General features: G+C 43.2%; 1 protein-coding gene across 2 annotated transcripts in view; it reads right to left on the minus strand.

The window, feature by feature from the left end:
* Window positions 1–19,815, minus strand: part of LOC117890773 (neurogenic locus Notch protein) — a 53,561-nt gene that overhangs the window by 32,578 nt on the left and 1,168 nt on the right. For both annotated transcript variants that reach the window (XM_034795855.1, XM_034795847.1), the window contains exon 2: window positions 7,947–8,037. In XM_034795855.1, the coding sequence (XP_034651746.1) occupies window positions 7,947–8,037 (91 nt within the window). The remainder of the gene's footprint in view (window positions 1–7,946; window positions 8,038–19,815) is intronic.

Genomic DNA, 19,815 nt, shown 5'->3' on the forward strand with positions numbered 1-19,815 from the left:
GGCAGAGGCAGTGACGTGTCAGGGGCCAGGCCATAAACAGCGCGAAGCAGAGTGTAAATGCTGCGGGACGGGGTGGGTTTGGCCACTGAAAATTAATTTCTCCATTGTGGCTATAATAATGATCCAATCGGATCCCAATTTGGTGATCTGATAGATATGGTCATTCCCTACGGAATGGCGTTTTTAGTTTTCTGTTATCTTTAAAATTGGGGATTTGGGAGGTTTTCGCCCTTTTGCGGGGGCGGAAGGGGGCGGGGCTCATTTTTGAAATACACTGGTTTCAGTGTGAGCATACAGCAGTCTGGTGCCAAAATTTGGTGGCTCTAGCTCTTATAGTCTCTGAGAACTAGCCGACAAACAAGACGGACGGACGGACAGACGGACAGACGGACAGACAGACATGGCTCAATCGACTCGGCTATTGATGCTGATCAAGAATATATATACTTTATGGGGTCGGAAACGTTTCCTTCTGTGCGTTACATACAACCGTTATCCGCACAAATACAATATACCCTATTTACTCTTCGAGTACCGGGTATAAAAAATTAGTGTAATATAAATTATACACAGGAGGAGGCGAACACACACAGCACACACAGCAGTTTGGGGCTTTGAAATGGAGTTCGAAATGGAGTTGGTTGCTTGTCGGTAACTTGTTTTCTCGAGGGGACCGGACCAGAGACAGGCAGGGCAAGAGTAAGACAGAGAGAGAGAGAGAGAGAGAGAAAAACGTGACTCGCATTGGCAAATAAAACCAAGGTAGTCGGTCCACAGGCAGGCAGGCAGGCAGGCCCCTTGTGTGCGCGCGTGTGTGTGTATTATCGAACCCCCCTTGACAGCCCAGCCCCCTGCTACACTACAAGCATCCTAGCAATGATCGAGAATGACTCACAGACAGCATCACGTGAGAGCAGCAGAAGAGAGAACGAGCGCAAACAGAAGCCGTTAGTTATCCTCTTTGAGGCATAGGGGGAAATAAATCCACAAGAAGTGCAGCAAATTTCCCGCACACACACACCCAGCAGGGTAAGGGAAATTCTCTCAAATCTCAAGCAGTAGCAATCGCCCAAAACGAAGCACAAGGAAATTAATATTTGCAATAATGCTGCAACCACATAATAAATCAATTCGGGGGGAGATGGAGAGATCCATCCAGGAGGCTGTGTGAGAAAATAAAACTAAAGAAATACATAATCTAATCACAGATCAGATCATGGCACAGATACATACATAACCGTATAGTATCGGTATCGGTATCGGTATCCATTACCACGAATCTCGATTCCCTTGCTATGAATGTCGGCTCTGGCGATTTCAATTTGCGGTCTACTCTGGTCTGCAAAAATTGTTCACAATCATAAAAGTTTACAATCAAAGTGTAAAGTAGTACGCAAAATATGACTATATTTCTTCTCACGATCGATACGAATGGGTAACCACAGCAGCAGCAGCAGCAGCAGGAGCAGTGGCAGTGGCAGCAGGGGGAGGATAGATTATGTTTGAGAGAGCGCATGATTTAATGTCATCGGCCGATGATCATTCATCTTATGGTCTCCATTTGGACTTATCTACGGCTTCGAGAGCCCCGCCCGCCACCTAAGCAGCAACAGCAACAGCAGCAGCAGCAGCAGCTCCTGTTTATCGGTTAGGGGGGGGGGGCTGGGGACTCGTCTTGTTTTCCTTATAGAGTATCTAATTTCTCCAGTGCAATTCACACGATTCCCAGACGGACACACACACACGTACAGTGTAACAGTGTGTGTGTGTGTGTGTGTGTGTGTGTCTCTGGTCGTTGCAGCTGGCAACGGTTTTCTGCTGAGCTTTGCACAATATCAAGATCGATCGATAGAAGAGGCAGCAGCAGCAGCAGAGCGGCAGGTAGCAGAGAGCAGAGAGCGGGAGGTGGGCATTAAATGTGCTTATCGCAGCACAAGCATCGCCAAGCTTCGAGAGAGAGACAGACAGACAGAGATAGAAAGAGAGAGAGCAACTATGTAAGTCGCAATTAAAGGTTTGCCTTTGGTTTCGGTTCGGTTTTGTCTACGATTCGGAATCCGTTGACAAAAGCATCCAATTAAAGCATAATTTTTCTCGTTTATCCGCCATATCGACATATCGATCTTACAGCACAGAAAACCCCCTCCACTCTCCCCCTCGCCACACACTACAATTGCATGTTTTGTTTCCTACAGTACTTGACGCATTTCGCTAGCTAATTAGCCACAAAATATGTCCAACAGGATCCATTTGAACAGCGGGGATCAGCAGATATTTGTTTAATTGCTTGCCATTTGCCTGCACTGATAAGAGAGGATCATCAGAAGATTATCATTGGGGAGTCCAATGATCTATGATCCCAATGCGGGATGTGTAACGCTTCTTTGAATTTTGTTGCATGATCTCTGATCTCTAGTCTGGGCTGCGAGAAAATGTTCAAACTGTTCCTACAATGATCCCAATAACTGCAAACTAGGGGGAGCGCAGAGCAGTGCAGCGCAGCGCACACTTCTCGCATTACATGATTTTTCTTTCGTTTGGTTTTTCACGTGAAAACTGCTCTTCAGTTCTACAGCCTATGGAATGGGCAGGTGCAACATGCAGGGAGACATTATCTCTCCCTCTCTCTCCCCCTTACTCTGTGTCGCTTCCTTTCACCCAGACATTTGTTATTTGTTTAGCTGGCGAGCAACACAGAACAATGCTTGACGATGGTATGGCATGGGCTGACGATGACGATGTGCGTGACCCCGACGACGCCTAACAAATTTTACACCCAAGAAATTTTCTTTTCCGTTCGTTCCTCTATTGCCATCCATCCATCTATCCATCAGAGAGGTCTAGTCTATCCATCCATCCATCCATCCATACATTTTCAGCTGTTGTTTGTGGAGATTTAAGGTCTCTTTTTCGGTGCGGTGCGGTTCGTTTCGGTTTTTGTTGTTTGATTTGCTTTTGTCGTTTTGTTGGGCACCGTCAGTCCTCAGGTAAAAAGGCATATTTTATGCGTCTGCTCCTCGCCCTCTCTCTCTCTGTCTCTGACACTGTTCCGTCAAAATGGTTTTTACAGGTTCAGGTACGGAGATACACTCAGCACTCAGCTAGCAGATACAGGTTAGAAAATACCTGCGCAATATCCAAACAAAGCAATATTTTCCATAGGAAAAAGTGCTCCAAAATTTGTACAGAAACACAGAAAGACCGCACGGAGCGAGAAAACATTGTAATTTTCATATTTTTGCTTCGATTTAAGCATTTTTTCATCGAAATATTCAAAATGTGCGCGACAAAATGCACTTGGAAATCACTCATTAACTCCATTAAATCTATTGGCACACATTTTGTAATCTGTGATGAAACATGTGTGTGAGATGAGAGTGGAAAACCGAAACCATTCGGTATGTAGATTTTTCATATAATTAACATGTGTGGCGGCGGCTGAGGCATGGGAAAATCTTTAATTTTGTGCGCTCAGCGATGAGTTATGACAACAAAAGGACCAGATTTATGTAATGCATCATTCAGCATTCGAATAATTAACATTTTTCACTCCCCACTCTACACTATACACTCTACACTATGCGCTCCGCTCTAGTCTGTCTTCTGTCTTCTGTCTTTTTGCTTCGCTTTGATCTGCTCCACACAGCTTCAACTCCAACTCCAACTCCATCATCATCATCATATTTGTGTAGCTTCGTCTTCTCTTCGTGGCTGCTGCTGTTTCCATCTTCCATTTTTTCATCATCTTCCAACGTTTCGTGAGAATGCGCAACTTAATTGAGTTTCAATAAAACGTTTTAATTTGACCAGAGAGCGAGAGCGAGAGAGAGGGAGAGAAAAGCTGGCTAAAGGAATTTTGTACGCCAACGCCTTGCACTGCAAAAACCAGAGCAGGAGAAGGTTGCCAGCACAAGGAGCGCACCAAAAATGATGCGCAAAAATATCACGAAAAAAAAAAGAAAAGAAAAAATAGGGAGCAAAACCAAAGGGAGTAAAAAGAGCACACACGAAAAATGCAGAGCAAAAAGGATTCGAGGAGAAGAATGTAAAATGCAAACGGAATGCACAATAAAAATATTCGCTACGGCTACGCGTTTTTTGGGCAAAGAAATACAAAAAAAAAAAAGAAAAGAAAAGACCTCGAAACGCGTCGGCAGAGATCCCCCAAGGGGCAGAGGGGCATATGGGGGAATGGAATTGGATGGTATAGCATCGAATCGATCTTCCACATGCGGGGAGGACTCGAGACTTGTGTAACACAGAAAAGCAATCAGAGCAGGTTGCAAACAAGTTTTTTTTTTTTTTGTGAAAAGGGAGCCAGAGCCAGTGCCAGAGCCAGAGAGCCCTTCCATCTTTTTGTGTGCGGCGCTCTCCCTTCGATAAACGAAAACGCGCGCGATTCACAACCCAAAGGATGCACCAAAAAATACAACAACAAAACAGCAACCAAAAACCCCATACAAAAATGGCCGCCGCCGCTGTAAATGTGTCATCGAGAAAAAGACCTAAACGATATGGTAGATATGTATGTCCCTATGTGTTTGTGTGTGCATGTTTCCCCTCCTTTGCTTCCACACAGATTATCCGCTTGAAGATTTTCCATTGTCATTTCCTTTTGATTTTGTTGCAACACCTCGAGAGATGTTACTGGGAGATGGGTTGAACTCCCGCCAGTGGCAGTGCTGCCGTGTCCATGGCCAATGTGCTTAATGATGAGTTAATTAAAGTAATTGCAGCCTCGGCTTTCCCCTTCTTTGGGTTTTCCCATTCCTTATTTTTTCACTTTTTTGTTGTTGTTGTTGTTGTATTGTGCTGCTGCTGTGCTATGTGCGTGTTTCCTAAGAAAAAGCCAAAGAACCAGCAGAAGAAAAGTAAGAAAACAAGTGATCCGCGGATCCAAAAAGAAATGAAAAAAAGAAGAACATTTTTCAAGTGCAAAGCGTGTGAGCCAAGAGTTCAAATAAAAACGTAAATTGTGCAGACAAGAGTAATGTGTTAGTGCATGTGTGTGTGTGTTTGTTGGCCAAGAAAGAAACACAACATTCGAGGCGCACAGCGCAACCAACGGAAGCAGGCAAACAAAAGACTTAGGCAACAAACTTCATCGACTCATTTCCCCCACTCGCTGACTCGCTGACTCGCAGCTCGCTTCCACTGCCACTCGTTGCCACTCGCTGCTCGTTCTTCTTAGCTTCACTCGATTCACTTTCTGGCATCTAATTCCGGGTGCACAGACGCAGGATTTGGGGTTTTGCTAGCATAAAACTCTTAGAAGTTTTAAAGTTTCCTTCTTAAAGTGATCAGTGATCCTCCCCAGTCTATGCAACAACGAGTATTGCTGATGTACATCAGTACACAAGTAAAAATCTCTTTTAAGGAGCATATTCATCTATCAAACAGGACATCTATCTTTCAGTCAAACATTATATTTATCTGTTGGCGAGTAAATATATTTTGCTCAACGATTGTATTTAGCTTTCAACGAGAAAATCTATTATTCAATGAGTGTCTGAACGTATCTCACGCAACTACATCTATCTATCAGTTTAGCTATTCGTCTATCCATCTATCTATAAATCTTTGAGTAGTACTCCCCAGTTTAATCCATTAAAGGGGCGAGATACAAAATGAATTCATCCAACGCAACCAACAATCATTTCGAGTTTTGGTTTTAATTTCAAGATTTCTTTTGCTTTTCATTTTTGTTAAATTTTCGTTTTTTTTTTTGGCCTCTAACTGATTCATCCCGAGAGAGGGAGAAAAACAGTTAGAGATCGTCTCGATCGTTTGAGTTTTTGTATGTTTATTTTTATATTTTTTGGTCGATTCACTTCAAAAGAAATGTCCGCCAAGAAGAGATGTTGTTGGCTGTCGTACGATGCTGCTCATTAACATGTCATAAACCGCAAGTTTTTCAATTCTTTTTGTATGTTGTGTGTGGGGCTTTTGGCTTTAAGCGGGTCTCTTATTTGCCATATAAATCAAAGCCATTGTTCTGGTCGACAAAGCAAAACAAAAAAGATTAGAGTAGAGGTAGAGTAGAGTCGAGTGCATAATTGAGCAAAAGCGAAGGAGAGATCGATAGATGGGGAGCTACACGACATTTGACATGGCCAAAAAGAGAGCTAAGTAACAAACGTAGCAAACGTTGGCAACGTAGATCACAGAGCCACAGAGATTCGACATAAACGCTTGTCGTGGCAGGCAGTCTCAGTCTCCTCAAACTGCATCAAACTGTAGCAATCAAGTCAATTAAACAAACAAGACGACAGACAGAGAGAGAGAGAGAGAGAGAGAGAGAGCAAGAGCCAGAGCCAGAGGGAGGTCCAGAGGAGGTCGCGATCGTAACTGATCGTAAAAGCCAAATAAAAGGCAAGCCACCACCACCACCAGACCATAATCATTCGCAAAGCATTGCTGCTGCTGCTGCTGATCTGCTGAGCTCTGCTGAACCAGAGCAATTCCAAATCAAGACAATGTGGTAAATGGATCAGCGATCGAGAGAAAGACAGAGAGAGAACTCTAATAGCTCTAGAGAGCTGCTCTCCAAGACAAAAGTTCAAAGCGATCTTATCATCCTCACAAAATGAAGCTAAAGGAGAGGCAGAGCGAGCGAGGGGAGGCCATTGGCTTGATCGTGCCTTCCTTCTGCTATTCCTAAAAGCAAACAAAAACCCAAACCCAAACCCAAAAGCAAAACAAAAGAAAACAAAACAAAACCAAATACAAAACCAAGCAGAGCAAAGATCCGACTGGCAAGCAGTTTGGCATTGCTGTTTTAGGCTAAAAGCTAAGCAAATCTTTTATGTAATTGCCCAAAGATAGATGCACCATGCAGGCACCCCCTCAGTTGAGTAAGGATCCGAAATACACATCATCATGCCTTGTTCCTGATCACATGTACAACCATGTACGCGGGAATAGCTGGGGCTTTTTTTTGTGATTGGGATTTGCATATGTCAATCACTGCAGAAGAGTCCCCAGGAGGCTGCTCTTCATTTCAAGGACACATCTCGCTCGGAGTGGAATATTTTTAATTTAACTTGAAATTTGTCTAGACAGAGAGAGAGAGAGAGCAGCAAGCAGTGCGGCGTAGGAGCAAGCAGCAAGCAGGGCGGAAGAGCAAGACAAAAGCGCCCGCACAATCATCCTCAACGGATCGCATGGATCCGTCGGTGGGCATCACATCTCGGGGATTGGATCGGGGTTCGGGTTCGCGTTCGTGTTTGGACTTGGGTTTGGGTTTGGGTTCGACGCTGAACGACATTCCTGGCAAATCGGTTTGCCCCTAAACGAGCGAGCGATCGAGCCAGCGACTCTGTTCGTGCCTTGGGCTGGTTCGCATGATTTTCACTTGGTTCGTTTCGTTCGTTTCGTGGTTCCTCGTTTTGTTTTCTGTTTTATATATTTCGGTTTTCTTTCTTGCGGCTTTTTTGTTGTTGTTTTTTACATTTCTGACTATTTTGTTGTCTTTGTAATAAATCAAATGCGGCCCAAAACAAACGGCACGTACGCAACGCATAACTTTGTTTGAGTTATTATAAACAGAGAGAGAGCGAGGGAGAGAGACAGAGAGGAGGAAGCTACAGGGACGAACAAGTGAGGAGTATCTACAATATATTTTGACAGACTGTCGTTGAAGCAATTTTTACGAGTCTGTGAAGCGGGCCAAACGGACGGCAAAGACCGGGGCCAGACCAGACAGAGAGTGGAAGAAACAGACAGACAGACAGTCAGACCGCAGAGACATGGACATGGCATAATTAAAGATCTCTTCAGTGCATGTGGGGAACCTACATATCTAAAAGTAAAGATCGAATTGCATTCCATGGCGAATGGCGAGCAAAGGTTTCAGCCTCAGTTTCGTGCGGCCATAGAACTATCTCTTGGTCTAGAGATCGCTCCATTGAGCGCTTAAAGAAAAGTATAACAAAACCTGTACTTACGCGCAATAGGATTTTCCATTGTTTTGTGTAACGCAAGTGCCGCCATTCTGGCAGCCCATATGTGTGCAGGATCGGGCCATTAGCGCGGTATCTGCAAAGGAAGAACAAACACAACATAAAGTCAAATATTTATGCACATCTAACATATGTACTTAGGATTCAAGTTTGATAACTGTTGCCAATCTGTTGGTCAATCAACTCGGGCTCTAAGTGCCCCAGCGAGTACTTTCAGTGTATCTGTGAGATCTGGCTAACTTGTCGCCCATTTATGTCTACTTAACATGCCACATTGTTGCAGAATAAAAAACAAAACGAGACAAGCGAAGGGGAACATTCTTGCTGTTTGTTTGTTGCCTCTCTTCTATTCCTCAAGGAGGGAGTATCTCTGTGTGTGTAGCTGCCTTTTAAGGGCACACGGGCGGCATGTCAAAGTCACATCGTCATCATCTTCGGTTTGCTCTTCGTTCGCTGTCTCCCCCTCCTTCCTACGTGGCCAATCATACAAGAAGTTCACTGCACTTGGAACTGTCCAGCGTTGCAGAAAAATAATAGTAGGAAAGCGCCACAGAGAGAGACAGAGAGAAGGAGAGCGGGCAGACGACAGCAAGAAGTGAAAAGTTCAGCAATAAAAATCAGTCTAGAAATATGCTTATTCCATTGCAAAAAATAAATAGTATCTCTCTGGCACACACACAAAATTAAACAAACGAAGCCGCAAACAAACACAGATATACATATCTATATATTTATATACAGATATTTGTTTGCTAATTGGGCGTGTGGCGATTTCCTGCCCTGACGAGACGTTAAACGTTGAGGGTTTTGGTGGGGCAGCAGCAGGGACTGGGGGACTGGGGACTGCGACTGGATGGGGTGCGCGCGATTCGGTTCTCGGACCTCGACGACAATAAGTTTTGATTGCCACCGCGCGTCAGCCGCAGAGACAAGTAGAGACAGGGATAAATAAATCGCTTTGTCTGAGGCCCCCAATTTGGTTTTTTTTTTTCTTAAGAAAGAAAAGGGGCAGTGTAGGGGAGTCATTCTGAAGGAGGACACACACACACTCACAATGAGGAGGCACACTCTGCGCCTTGCATACACAACTAAAGCATGCTCAGCCACACTGCGAGAGAGAAAGAGAGACAAATTTATTGCTTTTTGCAACAGTTTGTGATTTAATATTTACTCTAAGGCAAGAAAACGCAACCCTAAATATGCTAAGCCACACTGGAAGAGGAAGTTGGAATTATTTCATGGGGTATTTGGCAAGCATTTCTCTCAGTGTCTGTGTGTCCGCTTGCCTGCCGCTTGGAAACACATTCGATGATCGATGGCTTGTGGACAAGACGTGGCATAAATCTTGCAGTTACTCGTACATATGCGCATGCAGATACAGATACATTTTTGCACAATATCAAATGGCAGCAACGGATTAACAGGCTAATGACAGGCGACCAAAACAAAAACGGCAACAAAAAATACATAAAATTAAATAAAAAACTTTAAAGTTGAGTCATTCATCCAACAATTTATGCCAAAAAATGTGTGGAGTGGAGTGGAGCGGGGTGGAGTGAAGCTGTCTTGCATTTCAGAGTGTGCCCTGCTCTCTCTCCTTCCTTTTGTATGTGTATTTGCTTTATCCATAGCTGTCTGCATCTGTATCTGTGTGTAAAGCTAATTGACCTCAATTAATGTAAAAAAAGACAGCAAAAATCCAATAAACAAATGCAAAAGAGGGAGAGAAACAAATAAAAGTCAGTGTCAGTTGTGGGTGCGGTGCGGTGCGCGGTTCCACAACAGAATCAGTCGTTTGATTCATTCTCAAATGGTTCATGGCGGTTCCGTATGACTGACTCTCTTCCACCGTGTCTTAGCTTAGCCACATTACAGCTCAACCTTCCGCTGCCTTACTTTCCTTTGGAATTTGCCCACAAAAACCAAAATACATTTCATCGATCAAAATCACAATCTGCCCGCGAGATTCGCCAACTCACAGTCACGCCTGTTTTCATCAAATGTCGTGACTGTGAGTACTCCACCCCCGCTCACAACAATCCGAAATCCTGCTCCAACTTCGAATCCCATTCCAAGTAGAGCTCAAAGCATCATCCATTACACATATCGTTAGGCATGTTTAATTAGGTCTTAACTGGGCTCAGACCAACTCAAGCAATTAACAGCTCATTTGTCGGTCTGTGGGGGCAAACGATAAATGTATGTAGGAAGAGCCAATCTTCATGTGCAGGCATCTGCTTAAACGGCGCGTAAATACCAACAACCCCCCCACCCACCTGTACGATTTCGCGCTCCATGTAGATTTTTTACAAGTGCCGGTAAATCACACGCAATACAAAAAAAAAAACAAAAAACAAAAACACAAAATCTTTTCACGCTCTGTCGATGAAGCGTTCAGTACTCCCTCTCTCTCTCTCTCTCGCTCTCTGTCTCGGTTTTTTGCGGGGGGTAAATTAATTAGGTAAAGCCCGTTAACAGTGAGGATGGGTGGGCCACACCTCTGCGGCATTCTTGCCACCTTTTTGTGCAATCAGGCAGGGATAATACTTTAGCTTGCCCCACATACATTTTTTAGACTTTTTTCTCGACATTTTATGTCAAATTGGAACACGGAATATCCCTTCAAATTTGTTTAAAATACATTTGCACATTTATTGCCCTACAAATCATAATATTTACCTCAAAAGTAGTTATTTTTTAGTGCTAAAATGAAGCAATACCCAATCTATAATGGCAACTATCTCCCAGTGTGGCTTAGCAGTTGAGTAAAAATATCTGCTGCCAGATCTTCCATAAACCATTGATGCCTATATTGTTTATGTTTCGCATATTTACTTATATTTATTTCAAATTAGTTGCATTTTTGGGGGTTAATGGACTGCACATTAGTTATCCTCTATCCCTCACATGTGTGTACCCTTAAGTATGCCCTTTGTTAATCGTTTACCCCGATTACCGGTTAATATTCAAATAAAAAACAGTCCCCCCCCAAGACAATAATGAAATATGTTGTATGCTCCCAAGCGGCGCTTATCGAATTTAAATTTTTTGGCTCTCAACAATGTATAAAAAAGCAACAGCAGCAGCAGCAGCAAAACGCTATCAGCATAATAACAAAAACAACAAAAAAATCAGCAGCTGCGACAACTAAAAAGCAACAACAACAAAAAAGAAACCACATCGCCAGCAACAAAAAGGCAAAAAACTAAAACAAAACCACGGCCAAAAATTTCTCACGCTTTTCTCAAAGGCAACAAGCAAACAAAAACAAAAACAAAAACTCTATATAATATATAGATATAGATATCTGTAAATATGTTTAAAAGAAAAATAAACAGAGTAAAATATTTGTAAGTCTTCCACTTACAGTGTGGCTTAGCAACATACATATGTCTCCATAGATCAGACAGAACATAAAACAAATATTTGGACATTGGATATCTAAACAGCGAACTTAAAGCCCAAGAATGAAAAATCTTCGATGAATGGAAAATAATAATGTAACATTAATATCTGGATACGACCCCTCTCTGTGTCATGATTGTAACCAGAAGCTCTTTAGGGGCTTATCGTCGTAGCGGTTCCCCATGCCACAGGCAAAACCCTTATCGGCGCTTTCGCCGCTCTCCGATGCGCTTTCGCGTCTCCCCCATCGCAGACCCCAACCCAAACTGGCGGAATTGGACAAGTTTATTCATGATTTGTTTGTGCTGCGTGGAATGAATGTATTTCGCCATAAAATGCAAATCATTTTGCACTTTGGAATTGGCTGGAAATTAGAGAACTAGCAAAAGGGAATTTGATTTAATTTTGTGTCTAATGTTTTTTATTTATTTGGGATCATTTGGAGACGAATCTTTCATCTGTGACTGATCATTAAATGACACTTCAGTGCCATTCTTTTTGAATATTATTATTGAAATGGCGAAAATTGACTCAACGGCTAAGCCACACTGGAAGAAAGGGCTTAGATTTCAGACAGATATTTGTTTGAGAATATATTTTCATCTGTTTGATCATTGAAGAGCCATGATTTATTATGAATCAATAGGAGAGTTTTGCTTTGCCTGCCAAAGTTCAGTTGTAACATTTTATTATATTTTTTTTGTACATTTATTAAGACATCACTCTCCCCCCAACCACAACCAAATCCATCCCATGCCACAAATAAATATGTAGTACATGTTGCAGCAACAATTAAATAGACCACAAAAACCACAAACTTCCTCCCCCTCGAAAGGCATGAAAAAATTATACGAACGAGTTGGTGGGCATGGGGGCGGGGGAGTAGTCTTTTGCTATCACCGACGACAGTTTCGGCTGTGTGTGTGTGTGTTTGTGTTTGTTGTGTGTGGCCTATTAATCTATCAAAAGCGCCGTAGACTCAAGACGTTTTGATGGGTCTTCGACCAGACCAACAATAGACGAGGCCACTGATGAAAGGGGTTTGGGGCAAGCATATGGGGATGGGGAGGGGCAAGAAAAGAAGCAACCGCAAAAGCAGAGGCAAAATTCCATGCCACATAACCCAAAAAAAGATCCAAGAAGAGAGGCAGATAGAGAGAGAGAGAGAGCAAGCAGCAGCGGCAGTCATCGGTTCCCACACTCGTTTATACGTTTTACGACTTTCCCCCTCTCACCACCGCTGGTCCGCCACACCCCGCTTCCCCCACACCGCCACTCCCTCTCCACTACATAGCCTTGGTCTGGTCGGGTCGGATCTGGTCTGGTCTTCTCTTGGGGCCTTACCAGAGCCGAGATCTCGGCTACTTTTTCATTAACACTTTACAATCTTTCCGCATTTTGTGGCCACTGCGACTGCCACTGCCCCACAGCCACTGTTACAACTCCGCCCCTGCATGCCTATCCATTTGCTTCATTCTACTCTGCTCCGCTCAATTCTTCTCCTCCATTCCATTCTCATCATGTTTCTATCTATTTTCTATTTGCCATTACACGTACGAGTATTTTATTTATTTTTATTTAAAGTTTCATTCCAGCAACTACCCAATCCTTATCCTTCCTCCCCATCGCCCCATCGGGCAGCAGTCCCCGAATGATCGTTCGATCCTCAAAGTCTCTTCCGTTTCGTTCTTATCAGTGCAGCATAGAAAGCTTTTTGCGTCGCAAAATTATGGATGAGCAGCGGATATTATTATATTTCCAGTAGGGGGGCCCAGCCACAGCTCTATGAAAAGATAATACGAATATCGAATGACACAAATAACAATCAATCATGGCTTTGAAATGATCAATCAGCTAAGAAAACATTTTCAAATTGATGTTCTCATTGATATATGAGCTCGTTTTTACAGTGTGGCTTAGCCGTTGAGTCAATTTTGTGGTATTTCAGTGCTAAATGGAAGTCGCAAGAGATTTAATCTAAATAAATAGATAGCGATATTAGATCTTATGGATTCTCAAAGATCTGATAGGAAAAGTTTCCTTCTAAAGATATAATTTCACATTTACAGCGCTATTTGTCTGTGAGAAAATTTCACAGTTGAGAGAGTGGTTCCCCAACCCCCCATTTCTACTTTGCTACAGAGTTTTGTTTTCCACTTGATGATCATCTTTTAGCCTTTCCCAGCTGTTCTCCACCACTGCGAATGATTAGCATAATGTGCCCAACGAAATGAAAGATAATATTATGAAAATAATTGACAACGGCGGCCGACCGACGATGGAGTGTATGACCTACCCTACGATGTAATTGAGCGAATGATAAGCTGGCGGGGCGGGTCGGGGTGGAGGGCAGAGATAGTGATGCGGGGGTTGGGGGGGTAAACAGCCCCTAAACATAACACCACATCTGCAGTTGTAAGTATTCCGTGCTCTGCTCGATTCTGTTTTTGGGTAATTGAAGTGCACTTGAAAACATATGCGACACTTTGACAAAATCCGCCCTCACACACACACACACATCCATACACTGCTCCAGATACAGACACTCACAGAGAGAGTGAAAGAGTGAGAGAGAGAGCGTAAAAGGAAGTATTTTGAGGAAACGTGGGAAATATGGAGACAGACCATCCCTATCCCTCCCTCATTTCAAAGTGAGTTCAAGAGGTCGAGGCTGGATCAAAATGCGCGCCAAACGCTACGCAGGCGCACCACGCACCACGCACACACAGACACACGCACAGCACACTCGTAGATGCAGACACACTTGGGTTGAGAAAAGGGTTGCTGGTGGCTCGTTGCTGCTTGCTGCTCCTCTCTCCCTTCAAGTTGAAAATCCATAAAAATAATGGCATATGAGTAGTGATATTATATGGATGTGTCTCTGTGTCTCTCCCTCTCCCTCTCTCTCTCTCTCTGTGTGTGTGTGTCTCGCTCTCTTTCTGGCTTATTGTGTAGTTTAAATAAACTGAAGCATTTAACACTTCCGGCAGACATTCGACAGCGTGTGAATGTTTAGTCAAAGCTAAAAGAAGAAAAACAACACAACAAAACTTGGATTCATATTTACTTATCGGTTGGGCTTTTGTGTGGATCAAGGGGGCGCGTCGAGGGGGCTGCTAATTTGTCACACAAAAAGAGAGAGGAGCCAAAGACACAGATACAAGTACATATCTCCCTAGGTGGTGGCGCCTCAGTCAATAATCGCAGTGAGTAGGAAAAGAAAATGTATACAGGGAACGGGTAAATGGGGAATGGTAACGGGGAATGGCCCTATGCAAATGTCCAAGCGACAGGTTGCTGCATCTGACAGATGCATTTGAATGCCATTCACTGCTAAGTGATCGCTTGAACTCCATCTGGGAACTGGAAAGATGCTAATGATCGCATGGCAGCATTAATTAGCTGCGCAGCTACTTAGATCCGTCGCCTTGTCATTCCCATCGAGATGCATTCCCAAGTGGAAGAAGACTGCTTGCTGAATGTATCTCTAAGATATCTGATAACATAGAAATGTATCTACGCTTTATGCAGTGTATCTTTAGTAATGCAAGTTGCAGTTGCTGTGTTTTTTGCCACGTTCTATGCTCACTTGATATCCAAATTGATGCCAAAGAGCAGCTTTATGATGTTTTGGATACTCTGCAAAAGCCACCGTGTCCACTTGAGCCTCAAATATATGTATTACCAGCGGGAAACAGATGATTCTTTCAGACACGCACAGACCCAAAGATACTGCCAGATGCGAAGCAATTTTCAGTACAAAAAATCAACGATTGTCGTCGATCCGCTCGAGTGTATATAATGATGATTGTCTATTCCAAAGCCCCAAGATGGACCACAAGAGAGGGCGATGTGGAGTAGGAAGAGGAGTAGTAGATTTTTCCTATGCAACACAAAGTGCACTGTCTCCAAAGAGAAACAGAGAGAGAGAGAGAGAGAGAAAAGGCTCTTGGTATGAAATGAAATGAAATGGATCGCATGTGGGCCCAAAACCGTACAGAATCTCGCGTGCAGGGCATGAGGTGGGGGAAGACCAGGCCCCAGCACCAGCACCAGTCAAAGCCTAAGCCTGGCCCTGGCCAACAAGAAACAGAAACAGACCAAAGAAAGAGAGAGAGAGAGAGAAAAACAACACGACAAGAGACACTTTGAGGGTAATATCTATAAAAATTGTTGTTGGTCTGGTCGGATCGGATCGGATCCGTTGGCTTCGTTTTTCTTTCTCATTTTGTTCTCCGTTCTCGCGCTCTCGTTCGCTCTCTCTCTCTTTCGTTTTGCTTGAGGTTGTCAGCCTTTTTGGACCCGTACCCGTAGCCATACCCAGGCCCAGGCGCACAGGCCATGATGATGTGTTTCCTCCACCTCCTACTCCTTCTTTGTCTGCTTTTGCTTCTCCTTCTGCTGATTCCAATGCTCAAGAATAAGACACACAAAGCGTAGACCAAGAAACAAACCCAAGAAGGTTGAACCAGCCAGCCAGCAGGAGAAGGAAACCAAAAAGAAAAGAAGAGACAACACAAAAAAAAAATAAAAACTTGTTCGGTCAGTGCGTCGTCTCTTCAGTATCTTTTGCCTTTGTATGTATCTTGTGGCTATGGATTGTGCATGTGTGTGTGTGTGTGTGTGTGTGTTACGAGTCAGTGTATTTGTGTGTGTGTGTGCTGCGCCCTGGCCATAAAGAAAACTCATTAAACTGCCCAGAAGAACCCATCATAGTCCATAGCCCATAGACACAACACAATCAGTCAGGTCTCCAGCAAGTCCGTCATTAAAACATCCAAAAAATGTGAGTTTTTAGATCCCCATATATCCCATCAAATCCATAGATCGATGCCCGCTTTGACGACTGTTTTCATAATTAGTTGGCGCTGCACAACGAACAGAAGAAAAAAAATGGTATAAGCCTCCTCAATCTTGGCTAACCATTTGAGTCATGAGACAAGAGGCATTTTCCCAAGACAAAAACTTGGAAAGTTGTCAAAGAGGAGACGAGATCTATCTCTGTATCTGTGTATCTGCTGTATGGGCTCGATGCAATGCTGGGAAAGATACGAAAATTTGCAATGGACAAGATTTCATGTTTATGCAATGCACGGGCGCCTCTTCTCTCTCCCTCTCTGTCTCTCTGGGAAAATACATATATAAGAATGATCTATCTAGCCATGAAAAATCTGAAAGATACGGGGAATGCCGCCGCATCGATCGTCTTCTGTGGATTTCCGGGCTTGGACTTGCCGAAAACAAAAAATAACAACGAAAAACAGGGCAAGGCGAAATTCTACCTGATCCAAAAACCTGGAGGCAACAAGACTCTGGGCCTGGAGGCAAGGACTGAGGCAGGAACCGGGGGCAGGAGTCTGTCTTGCCCAAACGGAACTGCCACCAGCAGGGACTGACTATCAAGTGACCAACAACAAAAATTCTCCACCTCCTTCTGCTGCTGCTGCTGCTGCTGATCCACCTTTTTCTTTGATTTTTTTTGTTTGTTGCTGTCGTCTTTATCAATTTACAGGTTTTGCTGCTGGTTGCAACAGTTTTGCGGCAAGGGTAACAGCAGATTTAACACTTGAGAAATTAGCATCGCATTTAAGTGAATTTTTTGTCGTTTTTTTTTTTTTTGGTAATTTTTTAATTAAGTCTTCTCGGGTTACCGATGAGAAAGTTACGGCGAACGAAGACGAGCGACTGCTGCATCGATTAATTATGAAAATGTGACAGTAAATGGTCGATAAGTGGATGTCTCAAATTAATTGAGACGCCGCCATGCAAGGAAGACTCCTTACGTATTTTTTTCTTGCTTTTTTGGTTTTTTTGTTCGTTTGTTGGACACTTTCACATTGTTGAAGATGTGAAGACTTCCCTTAAATGAAGAAGTGCCAAAGGTAAAGTTGAAATTGCCTCAAAGATGTTCATGAAAACTTGGTCTGGGATCGAAGCTGTTTTATTCTCTAAAATACACAATATTTCTTACGCTAAGTTCATCAATCAATAAAGAAACTTCTTAGATATTTGTGAGCCTACATTTTGAATTCTCCATGCTTCCCGCCACTTTCTCGCACATAGTTACATTTTATTTTCATTAAATTTTCATTTGGTTGTCGGGGCGATGATCCACTCCGATTACCGATCATAAAATGCACATTTAACGATCTGCAAACCACACACACAGATACTAGATATCTAAGAAGAGTGTGTGTGTGTGTGTGTTAGTGTAGAAGATGCCCATAAATGTAGTATGTACAGACAGACATTTATGTTGTTTAATTCTAGGAGTGGAGTGGAGGGTGGAGGGGGTACCTAGGCATAGGCCAGGGCTAATTAAGGAGGAAGTTTTCCTTCTGTGTGCGTGACTTACAAAAGTCAAGAACCATTTTAGGGTGTTCTTAAAGGCAGGCAGGCAGGATACAGGAAATAGCTAAAAGAACCCAACACGAAGAGTGACAGAGAGAGAGAGAGAGAGCGAGCATGTCGAACGACATTGAAAAGCAAACAGACAAAAAGATACAAAAGTATCTGGAGAATAGAATGAGAGAGTGAGTGAGAGAGAGAGCGAGAGAGAGAGAGATCGAGAACTTGTTTGCGGTTCGTGGCTCTAGGTAGGAGCCCATCCATCTGGTTCTTGCTTTTCCCTCTCTCTCTCTGTGTTTCTCTCTCCCTTTCTGGCTTATCGTAATTCGATCTTTGAGCAAACAGCAAAAAGGACGCGCCTGTGCAATATGCCAGGAACCCCAGCGAGAACCAAGTACCAGGGGTTGCTCTCCTGGCTCTCTCCCCCGTCCACTGTCCCCTGCTGCTGCTTCCATTTTTGGCTCCAGGAGCACAGAGGCACAGCTGTCGTTTTTCTGTTCTCTGATGAAATCGAATGCGGTGGTTGGTTCTTTGGTTCTTTTGGTGGTGCCCTTCCCTCATAAAACCGTTACTTATACCGAACCTGCAAAAAATGCACTCAAAGGGCAAAAACCAAAAAAAACAACAACCGTTTTTCAATCTTAAGAGTTGAATAAACTTGGGGAGAGGCGATCGAGTAGGAGCTAATGGTGGGAGCTAAAATCTGGACAAATTGCTTGATTTTCATGCCTTTGTATCGTGTATCCCCCTTTTACTTCCATTCTTCGTTTCATGCTGTCAATGCATCTGACAATTATTTTTGTTGTCACCCATCCAGCAAAAAAAGAGTTTGGTAGGCGGAAACCCGAGCTGCAATCAAGGTTCATGCCCAGCAAATGATGCCCAGGTACACGTAAAAGCTACAGCATATGGATAAAAATGGTTCAATGATCTGCCACCGACAAAAAGGCACCTTTGGGCTTCCCCTATGGCTCAAGGTATTTTGGAAAATGAGTATTTAATTGCTGGGATAGGAGACCGCATGATTGATGGATGTGATCTAACCGATCCAAAGAATGGACCAGCAAACAGTCAAGAAAATAAGGAGTAGCATTATGATCAAGGATTTAAATTGATTCAGTTTTTAGATGAAATTTGTTTGCTCAGAGAACATACAAAATATGAATTAACATTGCAAATTCCAACCTTCTAATATCTTAAAATGTAATGGAAATTCCTTGGTATTTCTTATAAAAATCATTTGATGATTATTTTGATTACGTGTGTCAGTGATTATTTTTAGTAAATTTTCAAACAGACACATCAAATCAGTGAAAATTCCACTTAAAAAATTGTAATTCCTGGAAAGTTGACATTTGCCGAGTCGATTGTACACCTTCGCACACACAAGAATTCATACATATGTACATGTGTACATCCATACAAATGTACATAGTATGTATTTATGTGGTACATATTTTGTTTACATAATGATTAGACAAGAGCCCAAAGCCAAGCCCTGTTTATGGAGTGTTTCCATATGCAAATAGGGCTCTTCTTTTATAGCGAATGGAAATGGTGGAAGTGTTTGATGGACAAATAAAAGTACGTGCATAGTTCATGTAGTTCTCCATCATCTTATACGGAAGGGGGAATGGGAGGTAGAGGAAGTTGTCGACTCAAAATAAATACCAACGAAACAACAAAAGCAGAAAGAAATATTCCACAAATACAGCTTTGCCGACGGCATAAGTGATCTGTAAAGGTGCGCACAGCACAGCACACAAGAAATCGGAGAGAGCGAGAGAGCATGCGCCGAGCCTGCAAGCGAACAGATCATGCGCAGCCAGCAGTCGGGGGATAGACAGGGAGAGAAAGAGAAACATCGAGAGAGCAGGCAGGCATGGGTTGCAGCGCAGAGAGCAAGCAATAGCTGACATGAGAGCGGGAGAACGGGACCGACCGACCGACCACCTGTCCGAAGACAGACAAAGCGAAAAGCGAACAAGCCAGGAAAAGGGAGCCCCGAAGAACATACAAACGAAAAGGAAATACGAAAACAGCATAAAGGAATGAGGAAAATAAAAAGGTGGTTGAAGCAGCACAAATGTAGGGGAAATAA

The sequence above is a fragment of the Drosophila subobscura genome, chromosome A (assembly GCF_008121235.1).
Source record: "Drosophila subobscura isolate 14011-0131.10 chromosome A, UCBerk_Dsub_1.0, whole genome shotgun sequence".
Taxonomy (NCBI): Eukaryota; Metazoa; Arthropoda; class Insecta; order Diptera; family Drosophilidae; genus Drosophila; species Drosophila subobscura.